The 17,997-nt window shown below is 39.4% G+C and overlaps 1 protein-coding gene across 1 annotated transcript in view; it reads right to left on the minus strand.

Moving 5' to 3' along the window:
- Positions 1-564: 564 nt before the first annotated feature.
- LOC139722121 (cohesin subunit SA-1-like) overlaps positions 565-17,997 on the minus strand; it is a 37,965-nt gene continuing 20,532 nt past the window's right edge. The window contains exons 21-26 of the mRNA XM_071633441.1: positions 15,833-15,981; positions 15,191-15,322; positions 14,529-14,722; positions 13,734-13,851; positions 9,136-9,238; positions 565-2,166 (exon numbers count right to left, since the gene is read on the minus strand). Of these exons, the coding sequence (XP_071489542.1) occupies positions 2,140-2,166; positions 9,136-9,238; positions 13,734-13,851; positions 14,529-14,722; positions 15,191-15,322; positions 15,833-15,981 (723 nt within the window). The 3' untranslated portion in view covers positions 565-2,139. The remainder of the gene's footprint in view (positions 2,167-9,135; positions 9,239-13,733; positions 13,852-14,528; positions 14,723-15,190; positions 15,323-15,832; positions 15,982-17,997) is intronic.

Consider the following 17,997-nt stretch of genomic DNA (forward strand, 5'->3'; position numbering starts at 1 on the left):
TGTTCACAGAGACTCCAACCCAAAGCATCTTCTGATCTGGAGATTCTCCCTAGCAAATGGGAGACTCCAAGTTGATGTGTGCGAAGTTCCCAGGGTTCTAGATGCTCTCCGGTGCTATCGAAGGCTTAATTTTTCAACATACAATAGCAATGAGTAAGAAATCCTTTCCAACGGGAGACACAGAGCCAGGGTGGGAGAAATTAAATCTCAAGCGGGAGAATAGGAGATTTTGCAAAAATCGGTTTTCGGTGGGAGATCTCCCGTCGAAAACGGGAGAGTTGGAGTCTCTGTGTTCATGCTGTACATTTTTGCTTTTCACATAAAACAATCACAGAAGAAGACTTTCATTCGGTCCAAACAACACTCCCAGAACAATAACTGAACCTTTTGAAAACTTTGGTATTCATTTATACAATTGTACAATCTTGTACAAATATATTTCAATGTTGACCACAGTAGTGTCACAATGTAAAAAGCTGTTGGAAAAACATTCCACAGTCAATTGAGAGACAAGTCCAACACTAAAGTACATGTCAAAACATTCAAAAATGCTACTACACAAAACAATAAACTTGTAACATGATGCTCTTCAAAGACAACAATGAGTTTTGGAATAAGTCAGTTGAGAACAATAAGATCCCTAATGCTGTACATTAACATCACTCTGGCTTTGAATCTGTGAATACTCTAAGCACATTTCGGAAAATTTGGGCCTTGCTTTGACTGGGCATATTGGCATAACTGATTCAAAATGGAAAAAGGACATAAATTTTATTTTGATACAGGTCAAGAAGTGTTGAAAGACTACATGACATTTTGAAGTTTATACTGGAACTTGCTTAATTAGCAAAGTTGAAGAAGCTCCTTTAAAATTGTGATCTTAACACTTGTACCAACAGAAATAATTCCTTGAGAGCCAAAGTTAAGTTATGCTGATGTTTTATGCTGTTTCATTGAGCATTATACACTGTACTGTATCAAAAACATTCAATATGCCAGTAACAAGATTTACAAACTATGTACAATCTTTCAAAATGCACTCTATGAATGAACAGGCTTGTAACATTCCTAATCCTCCAAATGTACATATGAGACAAATTTTTATCTACACCATAAACTTCCATGTAGCTGACATTAAATCACAATGACTATTCATGTTGTAAGCTAGGGTTTCCCATTTGTACAATGTAATGCTCAATGAGTTCATACCTCCAAACCTGCAAAATTAACTGTCAAACATGCAATGTAATGCTCAATGACAATTCTGCATATATATTCACATTCGAATTAGATATTTATGATGTAATTATCTGAAAGGGCATTTGGATCTTTAGATTAGCTGAACAGTCTTGGTATGAGACTAGTAAAAAGAGCTGCACAATCTGGCAGCCAAAGTTCAAGTTCTTGAATATCTTTTTCTCAAGAATTTTCTTGGGGATAAGTGATGTGCTGATGGGGTTCACATCAAACTCATACCACAATTTCCTCCTAGTTGGTGAGAATATTGTCTTAATATGCAACACATACTTTAATAATTCCTTTTTAGATCAGTACAAGTGTATTAGGATGCAGCATGTGAATGGAACATCAATATGGACTATTTTTTGTTGCTGGATTGTGGGCTGATATCCAAACAATACAAGGAGCACACACTTTTCAAAGAACATTGCTCTGGAAACACAAGGCATTATCTCACTGATATGCTGCAGTCACATGACCTCTTAATCTTACTTATATTTGACCATCTTTTGCATTTGAAGATAAGTTAAAAAACAATCCCCTTATTTTTTGTTCTAATTGCCTTCCCTAGGAAAAAAAAACTAATCATAACAGGATATTAAATAACATAAATAATAAATAACCCTCCAGTGTCTTCAGAGAAAAATACCCATCATACATTCTCCTGACTTTGAAACAAAATAAAAAGCTGCCCATCATGAATCACTATCAAATATGTGACTGAAAACATTATCCAAATAATTACGGCAAAATTCCATTTGAACTGCTAAATGAGGGAGGTGGGCAAGGCATGGAGCACTGAGAAGTCGGGTGTAGACTCTGATGGAACCGAGACTGGCTTGGTACTAAGTTTACGCCTGTAGTATGCTTCACTCAAAACAGCACTGAAGACCTCACTCCTCAGAATGAACCCATCTGCATACCCTCCTGCAGAAAATAAAAATACAACAGAAATCTTTGTCTCATTATATAGCCCAGTGAACTCTGCTGACAGGGGGGGGGGGGGGGGGGGGGAGTGAAGGAGCAAGATTTACTGATCAAATAAAAAAGTCCTTGACTGTGTCCTCGCAATGTAAAACAAGGAATGTTCGCAGAAATTTCAATTTCGTGAATTTTGCGAGAGCCAAGATTTGCAAAATTAAAAATGCTCATGAAAGTTCTTGTCTACACTACATGCACTGAATGTTAGAGGCAACTCGCGAAGATTTTGTGCCGTAAAATAGGCAATTGGCTCCAAGTTGCAAAAATGTCATGCCGCGAAAATATTGTGTTTTACAGTACATGTCTGTTGTACTTTCAAGACTCAAAGAACTCCACTGCCTGTAAAATCTACACATTTCATACCTCCAGACATCTCTTTTTTCCCCCTCTCTTTTTCTTTGTTGTTGATTTTCTAAATAATTGTCAGCAGTGGCATATTTTCAATGCTTATGCCAAAGAGTGGTGACACAAAAAAGCAGCTAGCTAACTGTATGGGTAGGGAATGAGGTGGGGGTGGAGGGACTGAGATGCATTGTACTGACATGACTGAACTCTGACCTGTCAGGTATCATAAAATACTGCAAGTTTTCAGGCAACAATGTTGACAAACCAAAAGCTTGTCACTCATATTTCACTAGACGGGAGTCGATGACATTCCAATGCATGACCTGCAATGCACATCTGACTAGTTTTAACAGCTCAGGCTGATCAGGCATGTTTACTACCAGAGTAAATGTTGCTTGCCAGGAAAATGAACATGTTTTACATCTTGAAATTGTTGTCTGTAGGTAAATGAAGCTTCTACTGTATAGCAAAACTTTATCAGTAAACCAAGACGTGTATAGATTAGCTTCTCATGTTCGACAAATGATTCTTGACTGCTAATAAAATTAACACAAATACATGACAACTGTCTTATAATCTACACCAGGGATGCCAACTTTGTAAACAGAATTACAGTATTTTTGACGGCTGAAAAGGTGTATTTTTGGTGGAAAAACAGCATTTGTACATGTACCTTTTCTGCATAGACATGTGTAGTGCAGTCTAACAAATTTTGGGAAAAACAACATTTTCCATGAAACCTGCAGTATTTTGGTCAGAAATAAAAAGGTACATTACAATGACGAAGAGGTACAGTTGGCATCTCTGCTACACCCTACCTGATTGGTATTCTCGCTGAGCTGATAACTCTTCATTCACACAAGTTAAATGTACAGACTTAAAATCTACTCCCTTGAATGGGCTCACAACAATATTTGAAAATGAAAAATCAAACCAAAACTCTACAAGAAAACATAATAAAACTTAAACTAAATCAAAGAATCATCTCAAATCCTGATTAGAAGCTTGAAATATATGCTGATGGCTCTGAAATTTTGTTACAGCAGCATCTCAAACATCACCGATATGTAATTAAAGATTTGAATAAGGGCTGTGATCAACGTCTACAAATATATAACATACGAATATTTTATATCAACACGCAAAAGACAAAAAATGCCAATTCTGAAACAAAATTGTCATACAAATATTATCGAGATGACTTCTTATGACCAAAAATGTGATTACATTCAGAAGGAATGAATATAAGAAAAGAACAGCCTGTGTGACGTTCAACAAGGCAATCACCAAATTGTGTCTCGCCCATTCGCGTACAAGGAATTAATATTTGTTATAACTCCCAGAAGTTAATTGACCTGCTTATGACCTTTGACCTTGTGGTGACCTTCAACACCCTAAGGGACATTTACCATCCAAGTTTGGGCACAAACGGACAAAGGGATCAAAAGAAATGAGCCATAATCGAAACGCGTCATAAAAACTTAACATTGGGCCCTAAAAATTTGTTGACCCCTTTCTGTGACCTTTGACCTTGTGATGACCTTTAACTCCCCAAGGGACATCTACCCTCCAAGTTTGGTCACAAACGGACATAGGGATCAAAAGTTATGAGCCACAATCAAAACGCGCCCTAAAAACATGACACTGGGCCCTAAAAGTTTGCTGACCCCTTTCTGTGACCTTTGACCTTGTGACGACCTTAATCTCCCCAAGGGACATCTTTCATCCAAGTTTGGTCACAAACGGACAAAGGGATCAAAAGTTATGAGCCATAAACGAAATGCGCCCTAAAAACTTAACATTGGGCTCTAAAAGTTCGTTGACCCCTGTCTGTAACCTTTGACCTTGTGGTCACCTTCAACTTCCCAAGAGACATCATCTCTGACCATCACCCAAGTTTGATTGCCATTGTAGCAACATGTGTCGAGTTACATGTGATAAGAGAGTCTTGCAAGTAAACTTTAACGTATGACCTCAAATGACCTTTGACCTTATCCTGTGACCTCCAACGGCACCATAACATGAAGGTACCCCTAGTGCATCTATGACCCAAGTTAGGTTGAAATCCAAGCAACTTATGTGAAGTTATTTGTCAAAAGAGAGTCTTGCAGGTAAACTTTAACATAGAAAAGAGAGTCTTGCACATACTCTTTAATATATGACCTCAAAATGACCTTTGACATCATCACATGACCTCTGACAACACCATAACATGAAGATACCCCTAGAGCTTCTATCACCCAAGTGTGGCTGCCATTGCTGTAACAGTTGCCAAGTTATGCATCATAAGAGAGTCTTGCAGGTAAACTTTAACATTTGTGACGGACGACGGACGACGGACGGACGACGGACGACGGACGACGGACGGACGACGGACGGACGACGGACGGACGCCATTTGGATCCCTTAGTCTCGCCTTCACCTCCGGTGGGCGAGACAAAAATGTTTCCAGAAGGTCAGTGAATGAAAGGGAGGATGTAAAATGACTTGACAAATCTACATTTCAGGTGCTGAATATCATCAGAAGAGAGTTTTCTCCGCTACTTGTCAGTTACATATTCAGTTGTCTCATTGGCAAATTAAGTACAGTATTGTATAAGCTGTTATTTTCACATACAGATATTTTCGCGAACAGGGAGGTCACAGACATTTTCATGAGATGTTGTTTTCGTGAATTGACACTGTGGCTATCGTAAGTGCACTAGATTACTCTAGGGCATGACAACATTTTTGAGTGTTGCTAGCATCATTAACCAACAATAATTGACAAAATTCTCGAAAAATTAAACTCGTCTGAAAATAACAGCATACACAGTAATCAAACATCCTTTCTATCTATAACTAAATCTATGACACACAGAAGGAAATATGGTATTCAACACAGCAGAAAGACAATTTTATTGAAATGTTCTGCTGAATTTGAGAAGAAAAGAAAGATTAACCTTTCAGGAAAATCATCAAAACACAAACACTTCATCTTTGAACAATTTGCTCTACATCCATGCATTAGAACATTAATACAAAACCAATGAGAAGAAAATTGATTAGTAAAAAAAAAACAGTAAACAAAGCATACACACAAATTCTCACATACGAGATGCCAAAAACTTGTGAAGAAAGAACCAAAAAAAAAAACAACCACCTTACTTTGATGGAAACAAAGCGGGTGGTAATGCATTCTTTGAATCAAATGATATCACAAGCCATTATAATTTCAAACCAATACGCATCTAAATCACTGTATCTATTATTATCATGAGCGGTGAAAAGTTTGCTCATCGTGAAAGAAAACCGTTATATTAGTAATCTCAAGATCTGTCAAAAGCAAAAATGAAAAGTATAATGCTTTAAATATTGGTCAGCCATCAAACATCGTCAGCCAACAACGGTAAGCAGCCAAAACAAAGCAAAAACTGCCAACAGCCATCTGTTAAAAAGAATGGAAAAGAGAAAAAGTAACATTAAAACATGTGTATCAGCTGAACGATGTTTGCTGATTAATCAATGTGGAATGTCATGCTTCTGATTATCTGTTCCCAACACAACAAACTGTAAGAAAAGAATGAAAAAGAATGGGAAACAAACAGAGAAGCTGAGGTGTTGATAGAGGGTACAGCTTGCCTAGAAGAAATCCTCCGAGGAGTCGTAATCTTGCACAAGCTGTGCCATGTCGTCCTCCTCCACACGTGGCAAAATCAGCCGCCTGCTCCTCCTCGTTTTCCGCGGCGGGCCCATCCTGCCGCGGGCTCCATTATGGTTCTCTCTGCCATAGTCGGAGCCTGCTCTAGTGGCCCGGCCCATGCTGGAGAAAGCCAGAGCTTTCTGCTTCCTCTGAGGAGGCGGAGTTTCCCGCGGTGTGGACCTGTAACGCGACGACTACAAAGCAAAATGTGGGAAGCAAGAACCCTGTTTGGTGTAATTAGATCTTTTACGAGGTGTGAGAAGTTCCACTGCTGCACCACTCAGAACTCTCAAGCTGTGGAATAGAGAGAAGGGTTGTCAATCCATCCTTCACTATGTAGTAGGTCTAGGAAACTCTTATAAAAACTAGCGAAGCACTCTGAGAGTGCAGACCTCCGCCAAGCATGCAGCTCATTTCCACCACTGATCTTGTTCTTCCACAGAGATATCAGTGATTTCCACCCATACATACTTATACTTCATGCTGAAAGTGTTTATAATAGTGCGCTGAAAGTCTCCCGATTTCCCAATATAGAAGCCTTTGTTACGTCATAAATCCTCAGCTGCACAGCGCACCTAGCCCTAGCAGAAACTAGACCACGCACTTTAGTGCGCGCATGCAAACCTCAAATACGTGCAGCCTGAACTCCCAAGTTCATTGACCCTACCTGCCAAAATATCAAAAATCCTTCATAAATTCCCGAAAAATTCTCGCATCACTACCAAAAGTTAATCGTTTGTTACTTGTATCGTTCTAAACCTTTCCTGCAAGTTTCATCCAAATCCGTTCACTACTTTTTGAGTTATTTTGCACATGGACAAACGAATGAACGAACGAACGAACGAACGAACGACCAAAGCAACGGTAATGAAAACATAACCTCCCCCTTGGCGGAGGTAATGAAATGTGAGTACAGATGCTTCAGGAAGTTGACGAAGTTCCTGTAGACTTTCCTAAATAGAACATTTATGAAGAACAGCTACACACATGATTTCTTTTGGGAACACTGCCTAAAATTTCCCTGGGTGATGTTGATGTAGAAGCTGCTGGTGGCATTGAGAGGTTATAAAACAAAGAAAAAAAAAGGTGTAATCAGTGTCTAAAGATGCCATGTCTGAGGTCTCTATCTACAGACAAAGGACTCACTCGTATTGACACTAGTAATTAACTCCAGTGCACTTTTCATGAACCGCAAATGAATAAAAGAACATGCTAATCTGAGATGAAAGAATAGGTTTGAGGGATCAGTAAACAGAAGCACTGCAAGTGGTGAGACGGTATACACATCACATGCACTCACGCACTATTAAACAGTGTATCCCCTGCTTACTAACTAAATCATTACATCCCCTAATAGAAAAGAAAAAAAAAAAGATATGGGTCAATCATCAAATTTAAAATCTATGTGTCTTGATGCAATATTGCCGACTTCCATTATTCTGCATTCCTGCAGGAGTAATCATTTTATGTTAACCAAAGGTTTGGGGTCATAACCTTTTACTTTTATGACAGTCTGACATTTGGAGTTATTCCTTTTTAGTTTCTTTGCTTTTTCATTTTACCATTTAGTGGACTCACATTTCTTTAGTGGAAGATTATTTTTCTCTATACTTAAACTTTTCATAATACATGTAGTCAGCAGTAACATTGATACTGTAAGATTATCATGAACAGAATGTGGTTAATGACTGTGCCACAATTCATAATCTAATGATGTTTCTATAGTTGTTGCTAAGAAGTTTTACATGCTTTTCTGTGCTTCTGATGTACAGTATAAGTTAGTGTTCCTCTAGTTCTGAACTGGCTATATACTGTATACAGCACATATTTTGTTGGATTTTTATTTTCGGAAATTTCACAAATCAGACTTATTTGTGAATTTTGAAACGCACAAAAATATCACTTCAGATCCTGACATAATGTGCACGTGTACATTTCTCCATTCATTGCTGTATTCCATGATCACGAATTCAAATTGCTGAGAAGTCCTGATTTGCAAAAACCTAGACTCGCTGAATACATGGCTCATACAGTGCTCCATTTGCCATGTGTATTACACTTGTAGACACAGGGCCTCATCTTTGTCAGGTCCTCATGAGACAAGGGGAATGAGGGAGCATCTCAGACCATTTCATCAACATCACAGGGAAGGGAAAGGGTAGGGGGAAGAACAAGATAGACAACATATGATTTCAAACAAAGTCAACCAACCAATGGTGATATAGGTAGTTCAATGTTGTTTTTGTTGTTATTGTGTTGTTTTTTTAATCCTTTGTCTGGTCTCTAAAGGAAACCAAACCCCAAAGAGAAATGTGGATTGAGTGGAAGCACCAACATTAGTAGAATACATCAGTGGAAGTTTGAGAAAAGCGGACAATCGATGGAAAAGTTATGAATTTGTAAAGTTTTTGTGTTGGAACTGCTTGATGAGGAGACTACCTGAGTTTATGACATCATGTTTATGGACAACAATAATATAGAAAATAAAAAGAAAATTAAACATGATTTCACTTTTTTAGCATAATGACAGAGCACTTGACTAACGCTCTCAGAAAGCATAGGGAATAATTACTACCCTTAACGTATGTCAGTATCAAGTTGATGGAATGTGTAATTTTCATGAAAAATTAATTTTTGTGGAATTCCCATTATATTTTCTTTATATTGTTGTCCACACATGACATTATGAACTCTAGTAGTCTCCTCATCCAGCTGTTCCCCCCATAAAAAAAAAAAACTTTAAAAATTCATTACTTTTGCAGCGATTGTCCGATTTTCCTCAAACTTTCATTGATGTGTTCTGCTAATGTTGCTGCTTTCACTCAATCCACAATTTCTCTTTAGGTTTTAGTTTCCTTTAAGGGGGTGAGATTTGCACCGTCACTTACCAAGACCTGCATGGCTTGGCCCTCCTGGAAATCCTCCTCCTCATCCTCCTCTTCGTCTTCCTCATCATCTTCCTCATCATCAACCTCTTGGTGCATCGGGTGCCTGAAGAGGTAAAGACAATACATCCAAATCAATTATCAGAAACACAAGCAGTCCGCATAATGCTTACTCTCCAAATGAAGCAAATAAGAGTTTTCATTAACAGAGACAGTTTGAAGACTGATCATGAACTCTGTTTACTGTTCACAGTTGCATATTCCCTAAGATTCAATGAGCTGATTATCCTGCTATATGCCTCAACTTTGAATGAAGTCTAATGAATGTGTGTTTGGTAATGAGTGAGTGTCTGAAACAAAACCATGGGCAGATAGACAGCGATGGATGGAGCCTCTCATGGTGTAGAAACATGGAAAATCACTAGATTGTTAATAGTTCATACAACAATGGAATTGGATTGGAAGAGGTTCATCGTGGTGAAGAATGAATGAAGAAAGTAATCAGTTGTCTCACGATGTGCAAACGTTGAGAGGTTGTGACGTTTCGACTGCAAACTGCTAGTCTTCGTCAGGCAATGAACATAGCATGAACATCGCCGAGATGTTCGACTTGGACGCACGGAGAGTTCCGCTGTCGCCGAACATGCATGGTCATCCGAGCACCATCCCAACTGGGAAAAGGTTAGCTGCATTATCCACATCCGTCTACACCCGAACAACATCAACAGGGATAGCGGCATTGACATCCCTGACGAATGGTTATCGGCCATTCGACGCCACTCGACCAACCGGTTTGAACCGGTTCGAGATAGCAACCCCCCCCCCCGGGAACAATAGCAGCACCGCGCCCAGTGATTGGCCATTGACAGCGGCCAACCACAACGCAGGAGCACCTCGACCAATAGCAGGCCAGCGGCACCGGCCAATGGCAGTCCAGCTCACACCTCAGTAGAGCCGGACAATAGCGCGCCCGGTCGCCCGGGCCCCCTTCACAGCTGTATAAACCGCACACAGCGAAGTCTATGTTCATTGCCTGACGAAGACTAGCAGTTTGCAGTCGAAACGTCGCAACCTCTCAACGTTTGCACATCGAGAGACAACTGATTACTTTCTTCATTCAACAATAGAATTATTGCACAAATATTGGTGCTGATCTGCTGATCCCTGATCACGGACACAAGAAACCCTAGGTATTCCTATGAATTTTGCAAACGTCTTTTTTATTCTCAGAATTATGTGTTTGGGCTACATTTCTAAACTTCTGTCAGAAAAATCTTGTGTCATGACAACTCAATACTCTTATCAACTTTGAAAGGAAGAAAAAGTTAAAACAACAGCAACAAACAGAAAGTGACCATGCCTAGTGCTTGAGAAGCACTATGTTGCATAGGATTTCAAATGCTGATATGCAACAAAAATACAGTAAACCTCGGATAAGTCGACGTCGAGTGAGTCGAAAATCACTTAACTAGAAGCAAAATAAAAAGTCCCGATTTTTCCCTATGTGTTTTTTCTAAGAAATATTTGGATAAGCCGAAGTGCGATAGTCGAATTTCGGCTGTGTCGAAGTAAAACATTCAGTCCCTTTTGTACAAAATACACGTAGTTTACATCGCTTGAGCCGAAGAAAATTTCTCTGGCATTCTCATTACATTTAGAGGAGAATAAAAAATCGGCATGTCGCAGAACCCCGTCCCTGACCTGCTGCAGGTAAGCATGCACACTCACCGTACTGCTCCGCACGCATGTCGAATACATACACATGTATACACACAGCACATCGATCCATACTTTATCCATACACACAGCACATCCATACTTTATCCATGTCAAGCCAGAACTCCTTGGTCAACCAATCGCTGCTTTAATATTTTAGTGACAGGCCAAGTGGGCGGAGCTTGTTTGTGGGTGCCCGGCTGGCTGTATAGTTTTGTTCAATGGAGTTGGGATGGGCCTGGGAGAGTGTTTGTCTCATGGTAGGTTTATGGCTACCTATGTTGCACCATGGACATAGCACATGCACGTTGCCACATTAGCGCAGACATTCTCAGAACTACGTTTAACTACACTAGTATTGATACAAATTCCATGTTCAATTTAGAACAAAATAAGAACATTATCTTCAAGAACAGACAAATTTGAATGCAAACACACACACGCAAGCACACACACACATACATGCATGCAAATGTACTATAATACATGTACATAACTGTGAGTCGAAAAAAAATCGACTCTCGCGAGAGTCGAAGTTCACTTAAGTCGACGCATTTTTGTCAGTCCCGAGAGCTTCGACTCATGCGAGGTTTACTGTATGTGCAAATTTCAGAAATCAACAGGCAAAAACACAACATGATTTAATAGAAATATGTGAAAAAAAACACACACAAAAAAGGAGAAATTCATTGTGATGAAATGGTATGGCATGGATCACGACAGCACATGACTCTTAACTTCTAAGTTGTTTTCTATTTCGTTGTCATGAAGTGTTTTTTGTTGTGTGATTCTTGTTATCAGACCACACTACAAATGCATAACAACCACTGTATGCAAAGTAAACCCAGGTCAGGAAAACCCTATCAAAGGCTTGTGTTCACATCCCTCATCTATCCACACCCCAAACAGTACAGAAACTCTACCCGTTGAGGACGGATTAATTTTGCTACAGCACATATTTTCCACAGACACTTACACAAGTATTCTCGGGACTCATCTTCAATGGGTTAAGATGCTTATCGTCGCTGGGGCAACAAGACCTCGTATCTACAAAATGTCAAAGGTTCAGGAGAGCCCCAAAACATGGCAGCCAAAGCACAATATAGCAAATGGAAAAGCCTTTCCCTTGACATGCCTTGGTGGCTTCATTTTTGGAGTAAGACATCTAGGATTTGGACAGGACATCACTTACCTGATTATTTGACCATAAATCCAAAAAAGTCATTTTCACCAAAATTTGAGATACACAGTCTTGTCACCCCAGTGACGTTATGCATCCTGGTCGATTCCCATGGTCATTTTGGCATGAAAAACAATAAGACCCTAGAACAGTACGAAAACATGCATGTAAAGATTTGTATCTTCCTTGTGATATTTCAATTTGAAGTTACAAGATAGAAAACAAAACAATATCGTTTCATGCAAACTAACACACTCCTAACAAGGAGTAACATAGGGATTTGTTTTTTTTTTCAAAATAAAGATAGACTCCCTCCTCTCCTGTATTGCTCATGTGCTTCAGAAGGACTAATTCCTTCTAAGCACATTGGAGTTAATATACAAGTCATTAGTATCATTATGATTAAGGTAAATGTAAAACATGGCAATCTTTTGTTTTCTCACATAAACATTAGACTGACTTTGAAGTGAGATCAAAAGATAAAATCTCCCCCTAAAAAAATAAAAAAACCACAACAACAAACAACACACAAATCCAAAACCAACGAAACTAAACATGGCTAGTACCTTCAAGTTTCATAATCAAATTATCAGCAACACGTTAGTCACCTTTTTACATAATTTATGTAAAGAAGGTGGAACACAACATTTGAAAGTGTATCTCCACAATGTTATTCAACACCAAGGGAATGTCTTGAATAATAAATCATAGGAGACAAATAAACAGGAACACTGTTGAACATGGTGTAACTTAACACCCTGTACCTTGCCCTAGGTCTAGTTCCACTTGCTCTCGGCTTGCCCTCATAACTATGCCTAGCTCTATTTTTCTTGGCCCTGACAGTCTGGCTGTTCAGCCAGGAGGCGACTGATGCCTGGGAGGACTGTGACAGGAAGTGTTTCCTGTGGAGGGGTAGCCATGACAACACTGCAAAAGTTGTGCATCCATTCATAATATATGCAGAAATAACATATACTCTTAAGTACTTCACAATGCTGAGTGAGGAATCTTGCATCTGCATCAAAAAGTGGCAGCTCTACTGCCTGAGGATTTAACACATATCTGAAGACAAATTTTGCATCTTAGACATCTAAACTACTGCAGCAAAGTTGACACCATAGCCAAAAGTGATCACAGCCATCAATATCAAGATGAGGTAAACCCCCATCCTTCCCCCTCCTTTAAAAAAAAAGAAAAAAAAAGAAATGCCACCAAGCTGTATATAACTGCAGAAGGGATGCGAAAAGAGAATGGATTAGACACTCTTCATTTAATGTGTATTCAATAGAGACACAGTAAACATCACTTGCTAGAAACTATCTTTGACTTCGCACTCAAGAAACATTTTACTGAATTTGGTCCCAGTGCAATCCATGCATGACCCTGAAAGTAGGGAGTAAGTACTGTAATACCAAAAATTTTCGTGAGCATGAAACTTTTGTAAATTTCCTGAGGAACTGAGATTTGCGAAAGCAAAATGCACCAGCAAGTTTTTGTCTACACAATGCATCAAAGTCCAGTGGCTATTCGCTAAAGTTTCATGCTTCTGGTTTACAATAATTGTTTCCATCAATAACATGACACCATTCCCAGGCATGAAAGAAACAGTGAGCTGAATGAATGCAGACACTACTAAACCATGGATTTTTCACTTGGCTAGTAAATGAGAGACAGCAATATGGGAAAAAAAGACTCAGACACTCACTCAAAGTCTCTCTCTGATCCCTGAAGGGAAGCCTCTTCATCGGCGCGAAGACGTTTCGCAGCCCCTGTCACGTTCATGTGAGCATCGCGGGACAGCCACTGGTCGTTGGTTCCCTCCTCTACACAAACAGAAAGGACATCAGGATATTTGTTAACCCAAATCTTCCATTATTTTAAAAATAATTGTGAAGGGATTAATCAGAGTGTCAATACACATTTTCACAAATTAATTACAAAAACTATTCCATTATCTTGCAAAGAGATCGATCCTAGAGCATTGGCATGTTTGACTGTGAAAGGAAAGGGTCCTAGAAGCATGTCAGTGCACTCTGGGGAGAGGCTCTTAGTACAAATCATGGAATGATTTACAAATCAGAGCTATTGACTAATCATGAAGTAAAGTATCCTTTTTCAATGCCTGTATATCAAATAACTTGCAACGATTTAGGGTGAAAAAAAAAAAAATCACCATGATTTACTGCTGCAGTCCATAAAAAATCAGTGAGTTTATATTAATTATTATGTTAGACAGTAGACGTTATCAATTTGGAAACAACAAAAAACTTATCATTATTATCTTTTTAAAGAAATCTAATTCAAATTGATCGGAATCCATGTCCATTCTTACCCAGATAGCTATACATTTATCATTGCAAGGTTGGAAACTACAATCTCACTAATATCTTCCAACCACATCATATGAGCCAGTCTGACTCCCCTCTCAGATTATATGACTGCACCCTGACTGCATAATATGCCACCCTTCCCAAGAAGAGAAATGGTCGGATTCACTCACCCCCTTGCATGGCCATTTTCCTCTTGAGGTTCTTAGCCTGCTTCTTGGAGACCTTCAAGGGGCGTGGCACCTCTGGCAACCTCTCCACCAGGTCTCCCTGCAGGAGGCTGTGCCGGTAGATCCTCAGGGGCGCCCACTCCTCCCCCTCCTGCTCCGTCATGCCCTCCTTAAGGTTCTTGTCAAGGTACTGCAGCCTGTGGGGTGGGGGAACAGGGGAACCATGAATTGAAGAGAATCAGTTAAGTGACTGCAGCACTGAGTTCGCATGGGTAAAGGTCTCAACTCTCTTTGAGATTCTGGATTAAAATTAAAATAAAAACAACTGGCTAAATTTGGCTAATTTTTGTACCCCCAGTTTTTGCCATTATAGCTCATGTGTGTTTTTTCTGGTTCATTACCTCTCAGATTGTCTGTCTGCCTATATGTATGTACATTTGTATGTACACATGTGTACACGTTTGTCTGGCTGTCTGTGAAACTTTGGAGTGTGCATATCTATACATGTTTATACAGTATGTATACATGCTTACTTATGAAGGTGTGTACATATAAATGTATGCATATCAACACCACATCACCGAATGTATCATTAGTTGTAATCATATGAGATAAGTTTTTCTTTCCTTGGGGGTCAAAGGTCAAACTATGAATGGTTTTCTTACACAGTGCGTTTGTCCTGCCTCATGAGTTTGCTGCTGAACTCGGTCAAGATTTCCAGGTAGCCTACATTAGGGGGAGGGCCATACTCATTGGCTGGGTCCTCCAGTGGAGTCAGGCTGAACTGGATCCCTTCCCTGTGAGGGTGGGCGGGTACACAAACAAACAAACAAACAAACAAATAAACAACTTGCCATGAATATAATCCAGCATACTAAACTTGGGCTTAACACACATTAGCCACACATATGATCCAATATACTGCACTTCAGTTTATGAGCTTTCCATGAATATGTATAAAATGATACCTGCTGATCTTCTTTTTGTATTATCATGGAATAATATTGTACATTTTAGATGATAATTCACCTGTTTCCACTATCATGATTTGAAAATTTGCTCAGTAACTTTGTTTAATTGACATAGTACTACATTTATGTATAGAAAAGTAATGCAAATAATCACTCACTCAATCTATCTATCTATCTATCTATCTATCTATCTATCTATCTATCTATCCATTTATTGATCGATCGATCAATCAATCAATCAATCAATCAACACAATTGAGTACAAGTGTATACTGCGTTAGATATGGTGCATTATCTACGGTATGTAATATACAAAGCAGGGTCTTGGTTTCCTACTTGTGCAGGGCAGCCACTGCATCCCTGGTCTTGATCTGGTCCAGGCCAAAGGTGAGAGAGAATCGTCGGGCCAGCTCCTTGATAGCGTTCAGCTGGCTCTGAGTCTTGGCCTCATCATAGCCCATGTCACCCTTCATGTCCTTGAAAAGCTGCACACACACAATTTAAACAAACATCACTTGAAAAGGAACTTGTTACGAGTTTTAAGTTTTAATTACAACTTATGAGCAGCATCGGTGTTAGTTTGGTCCTATGACAGTATCTAAGCAAGGAGGTTCAAAAATGGAGTCACAACAGTCTTATTCGCTTTGATCCCATGCTCGAAGCCGCCACTCAAAATTTTTTTGAAGTATGTGTCAAACTGGATCTGCCGCTCAGATGTGAAGACAATTGACTCGTCTCATTGCATAATCACCAGCCACTTTCCAAGGAAGATATGTCTTTGTGATGGTAATTGCTTTTCGCTATCCCTACTTACAAACGATGGGCGGTAGACAATGGTAAAGGCACGGGGGTGCGCGAATAGAAATTGCTCAAATATTGCTGAAATAGATATCAAAATTACTTGACTGTACGTGTCTGTATGCTAATCTGACATATCAATTTATAAAGAACTATACTTGAAGATGATACCATATTAGTTTCATTTGGCGGAAATAAGGAGAAAAGTGATAAAACCGGCTTTCCATGAGGGTAAAATTTCAAACACTTTCACAAAATACAGCTCAGATAAACACTTTTACACATATTTTCAAACGGAATTGACTTTTGTTTTATATGCTTTATCATTAGGTGAAATTTCATTGCATTTGATATAAATTTAGTTTATTTTTATCTAAATTTTATAAACGAGCAGCATATACCCGATATTATGTTAGCGTTAAAAATGAATCTTCAGATTGCTCAGAAAGATGGCGGCTTCAAGCATCAAACATCAAAGGCACAAATGCACCTGTGGAATTCTTTTGTCCATCCATAGAAAACTGACAGCTGATTGAATAATTATAGTCAGTTGCACTCCATCTCTCGAACCTCCTTGATCGAAGTGAAGACATGTGAGTAACAAGCATAACTGTAGATCTACCTGTTAAAACATGATATTTTGATTTTTCACAGAACCTTCTTGGTACTGGATGCATCAAAGCATATTGTTTTCATCTGAAGCATTTACTGTGGATCCGCAAATCATATCTTATTATCAACAGGAAATATTGCAAAATAGGAATATCTCAAATTATTCATGATATCCCCTGCCAGCACTAATATCTTTATTGACAAAAACACAAATGAATGTATGTTCATTTTTCCCCTTTTTTAGGCTCAATCTTACAATGACTACCAGGAATATTTCACAGCATACACATAATAAGAAAACTGTTCAGCAGAGAAACGAAATAATGACATGACATTACACAGCAGTCACAGTATAAGAGAGTGAATAGAATTAGGGCATCTGTTCATAGTAACAGACAGAGACAAAAACACGGGTCTAGACACTATAGAACATGGGTGAGTTGTGTCCAATTACATAGCAAGTGAGAAACAGAGAGAAAAATGGAAAAATAGACCAACTGGGTTTGGCTGACGTACACAGGGTACAATAAACAAAGGGAGGGTGGAATAGATGCTAGAGGTAGACAGACAGATGAAAGGTGAGGGACCCCATCAAACCTTAACCCCCAGCACAGTATGGTAAACAATGATGGGGGGGGGGGGAGGGATGGCAACAGGGAGATTGAAATCAAAACAGCTGGGCAGCATTTTCGTGAAGCTTGCCAGGCACTGACAACTCTTCTAAGCTACTGAAATCCTTTCGTCTGATTGGCTGCGAGCAAATTTGTCAGTGAAAATCACCAATGAACCACTTCATGATATGCCCCTCCCCATCACAGCATACTTCGACTGACCTCACTGGCTTACAGGCCACGGGTAAAGAGACTGGCAGAGAGGGGCGGAGTCGCAGAGAGATGGAAAGTCCAGAGATATCAAATTACCACAATGAGCATTAAGTATGTACAGATTACAATCAAATGCCCAAGGGAGATATAGAGACCTGGAGACACTGAAGATAGACATCTTGACCTCATTTGATACGAGTGATGTACAGGGTGCAACAAGAAGGTATTGGGGAGGTGGGGGGGGGGGGGTAGGGACACAGAGATTTA

The sequence above is a fragment of the Diadema antillarum genome, unplaced genomic scaffold, assembly GCF_040938485.1.
Source record: "Diadema antillarum isolate AM-2024a unplaced genomic scaffold, OU_Dant_1.0 scf00000157, whole genome shotgun sequence".
Lineage (NCBI taxonomy): Eukaryota > Metazoa > Echinodermata > Echinoidea > Diadematoida > Diadematidae > Diadema > Diadema antillarum.